The 3,998-nt window shown below is 36.9% G+C and overlaps 1 protein-coding gene across 1 annotated transcript; it reads right to left on the reverse strand.

The window, feature by feature from the left end:
• Positions 1-422: 422 nt before the first annotated feature.
• LOC107667839 (serine protease hepsin-like) lies at positions 423-2,230 on the reverse strand (the record flags this gene model as incomplete). Its single annotated transcript, XM_016459559.1, has 5 exons — positions 2,227-2,230; positions 1,922-1,942; positions 1,029-1,194; positions 675-943; positions 423-562 (listed from the first exon to the last, which is right to left on the reverse strand). Coding segments are annotated over exons 1-5 (600 nt in total), but the record flags the coding sequence as incomplete, so codon positions are not given.
• Positions 2,231-3,998: the final 1,768 nt, after the last annotated feature.

Consider the following 3,998-nt stretch of genomic DNA (forward strand, 5'->3'; position numbering starts at 1 on the left):
CTGAGTTGCCTCACATGATCCAATTTGGCCTTTACATCTTCTAGTGGTAAGTACTACAGAACCTCGCATCTCCCAATAATAAGAAAATCTTTGGCATCGGTGCTCCAATGCTATTCCTGTTTAGTTGTATGCCTAATTTGAACCACTTAATTGATTAGCTTCAAATACATTGGTCATACTTTTTTAATTCCACTAAAAAAAAAAAGAAAAAATCACCCACAGTACATCTTAGATGGCCTGAGGGTGAGTAAATTAACAGCAACTTTTAGTTTTTAAGAGGTATTTTTTATTATATATATATATATAGCTTTTGTGTCTTATTTGAAATTATTTACTCTATTGATCTATCTTTTTCTCTGCAGTTCAGGAGCAGTGTATGAGGTTTGGATTAAAAGTGTTCAAGTGAATGACTAATGTCTTACCTGACATGAACTTTTCCCTCTCTCATTTAACAATCCAGCACAAATCATATTGTTTGTGATGCCCCCTCCGTAAGCTTTATTACAGTCCTTGTGGCTCACAATTGGTATCATCACCTCCAGCAGGATGTTAGCAGACTGGCCTGTGACAGATCAGAGGACACATTTTATGACTTTTAAAATACATTGCTAGGTAAATTGTTGGTTTACAGTATTGTTTGCATTCAGTTAACTGGTAAGCAAATGTTCACTCACCTTCAGACTGTAGCCTTCCCCATCCAGTTACCCAGCTCTCTGTACCTGCAGCAAATTTACTACCAGCAGCAGCCAGACAGACTGGTCTAATATAATCAGAGAAAGTCACAGAAGAAGAGAGTTTGACCAGTGCTATGTCGTTGTGAAACTTAGGATTGTCATAGTTAGCATGGATGATGATTCGACTCGCTGTTCTAGATATCTCATAAGGGTTGGAGCCCCACTGCCTCCAACGCCCAAAGTACATCACAATGACAGATGCACTGTAGCTGTAAAAAGAGAAGGTTTGCTTCAATTCCTCTGTTATCTACAATCTACAATTGTATCTTAAACTTTATTTAAGATTCAACATACTCCTGGAAGCAGTGAGCAGCAGATAAAACCCAGTCTTTATTGATTAGACTCCCACCACAGAAATGAACTCTTAAAATCTTGTGGTGAATGCTGACTTGCCACGGCCAAGACCCTGCTGTTGCATTCTCCCCTCCAACAATTTTTTTAAGTGGGGCTTGACCACATACTGATGAGAGGAAAGATATGAGAATTCCTTGTTAAAATGTCTCACAGACATAGTAGAGTCATTCTGTGTGGAACAAGAGATTTCCGATCATTGGGCCTCATGCATGAAACACGAGCAGAACGATTTTTTGTGTAAATCGTTCGTAAAGTTTTCTGGTAGCTTCGGTAGGACAAATACTAGACCGACCAATCATCCTACTTGTACAACAACTGAACAACAATAGATAAGTTCATATTGCTGGTTACTGAATTTTTATATTCCGTAATATTCTTAAAATGAGATACTAGTAATATGTTACTGCCGTGGATATTTCAAATCATAGCAACCAAAGCGTCTCTCAAGCTCAGCTAGAACAACGCTGTGCCACCAAAGCGTTCTCCAGCACCACCAGCTGGCCGTTTTAAGAAGAGCGCCTGACAGTTTTTCAGCTGGCTAAAAACGCTTTTGTGGACACACGTTATTGAATATTTATTGTTAGGCATATGGCCTATTAGTGTTTTTAGCATTTATGCAATATACTGGAGCCAAACCTGAGAAAGTAGACCAGAATATTCCACTGCGTTCCTGGACACACAATTTGTGTAGCTGTAATTCATAGGCGGGGATTATGCTAATTGTGAATGAGCGTGCATGAGCGCCCTATTTACGAATGATTGGAATTTCAGAATTTACTCCTTTATTTACGAATGTTTCATGCATGAGGCCCATTAAGAGTATGATAACTTACCATCTAACTGACAGCGGGAACCTGTATGGGTAGACAATTACAAAGTAAGTAGACCGTAATTTAGACAAAGCTGATAAACTTGTTTGTGTAGCCTGTACTGAATAAAGTAACTAACCTTCTAAATCAAGCCAATTTTACACGCAGTGCATACTGTATGTAAATTAGCAGCATAACTACAGCAGTAGGCTTACATTGTGTTTCAACACTGCGGCTGCATTTACACTGCAGGTCTTGATGACCAATTCCGATTTTGAGACTATATCCGATTTTTTGGACGACATGCTTACATTTCTTTTAAAAGTGACCCATATCCGATGTGTGCATTTTACACTGCACTTGGTGAAACAACCCAAAAATAGCATATATGACATCACAAATCAATTTCAATAGTACACTGAGTTTAATTTATTGACATGGAATTCATGTCATCCATACATCAATTATATAGTACAAATTCTTCACGACAGTGATTATGTACGCAGCTCCGCTGAAAGCTTGCAAGTGGAATAATACTCAGGTGGTAGATATTTAAGCATGACGCAGTCGTATAGTTTTTTTTTTTTTTTTTTTTCTCATTAAAAATTTTTTTTTTTTTTTTACTCATTAAAACCAAATGCGTTCATTAGTGATTGTATATCGAGGGCAGGGACATGTTTGTGTGCATTTTATTTTGTGGTTTCAATGTAGTGAATGGGAAGAGTCTCCACAACCGGACTGAAGCGCTCTTCTGTGCACGAGCCGCCATCATTGACAACATTTCAAAAGCAACACATTTCAGCATCAGATCGCCTTTTATTTAACACTAACGAACGAAATTAATACTCTGCTACTAAACTTGAGATGTTTAATTTGTTACAGGTATGGCTGTGCAGCGAAATGTTTAAAACACTCACTTTTTAATGACGTATGTCGCATTAACAGGTGAATATCCGATCTGTCCGCTTACATGGCATGTGCAAATGCACGTATCCAGTTCATATCTGATTTATTTCCACATATGAATGAGGCCTGAAACCGATCCATGTGATTTTTCCTGCTTACACAGTCGTGGGCCATATCCGATCTGTGCCACATGGGAGGAAAAAAATCGGAATTGGTCACTTGAACCATGCAGTGTAAATGTGGCCTGAGAGTGTTTCTGCTACATAATTGAACCTCATCTCATATGGGTTGCTATGGTTATGGTTAAGATTCTGTCATGTACGGAAACACACTTGCACATATTTACTTGTCAGCTTTTGACAGATACTGAAGTTTCTGTGTATAAATTACTAAAATATTGTTTTAAATATTAAAAATGTGTGTATCATGCTTTTGCTTTCGAACCATGAATTTTTATTTCAATTTAAAATAATTAAATACTACTAATACAGATTTTATCATTTTAAATGATGTTGTTTAGAACTGTCTGTAGAAAAGGCTCACGACACAAGGACAAAATAGAGACTGTAGAGCCCCCTTGTGACTAGTCGTATTGCACTGATTTGCACATGGATAAAGACTTTGATTGCTGCTGTTGTTGTTGCTCATACAGTGTTCCCGCGGGTCCTTGAAAAGTCTTAAATTTAGTTGTATCAAATTTAAATCAATAAAAAGAAAATTGTTCAAGAAAGTCTTAATGATGATTTCAAGAGATCTTAAATTTCAGGATGGAAAGACCAGAATTGCGATATGGCTTAATGTGACGATTAAACTTCAAAAGGCTCTGATTCCAAGGTCCAGTGCTGTGCTGCTTTGTGTACTGCTGTTACCTGGGAAACAGTTATATTTTTGGTATTCTGAAAGCGCCTTCTACTGGCAGAGAATGAATGTGCATTTTCAATAAGGCTGTTGTATTGGAGAAGAGTATTCCTGCAATACCCGAGGCTGCCGTTTCAGGACCGCATTTCTAGGACCCTATAGTTTTTATTTTATTTTATTTATTAATTTTTTTTTTTTTTTGTAATGTATTAGCTCATACTATTTAATAACACTTGCTATTCAATAATGTATATTATTATTTTTTATTTTTTATTAATTTTTTTTGTATGCATGTATGTATTAGCTCATACTATTTAATAACACTTGCTACTTGCTA

The sequence above is a fragment of the Sinocyclocheilus anshuiensis genome, unplaced genomic scaffold (assembly GCF_001515605.1).
Source record: "Sinocyclocheilus anshuiensis isolate Anshui unplaced genomic scaffold, SAMN03320099.WGS_v1.1 scaffold2733, whole genome shotgun sequence".
Taxonomy (NCBI): Eukaryota; Metazoa; Chordata; class Actinopteri; order Cypriniformes; family Cyprinidae; genus Sinocyclocheilus; species Sinocyclocheilus anshuiensis.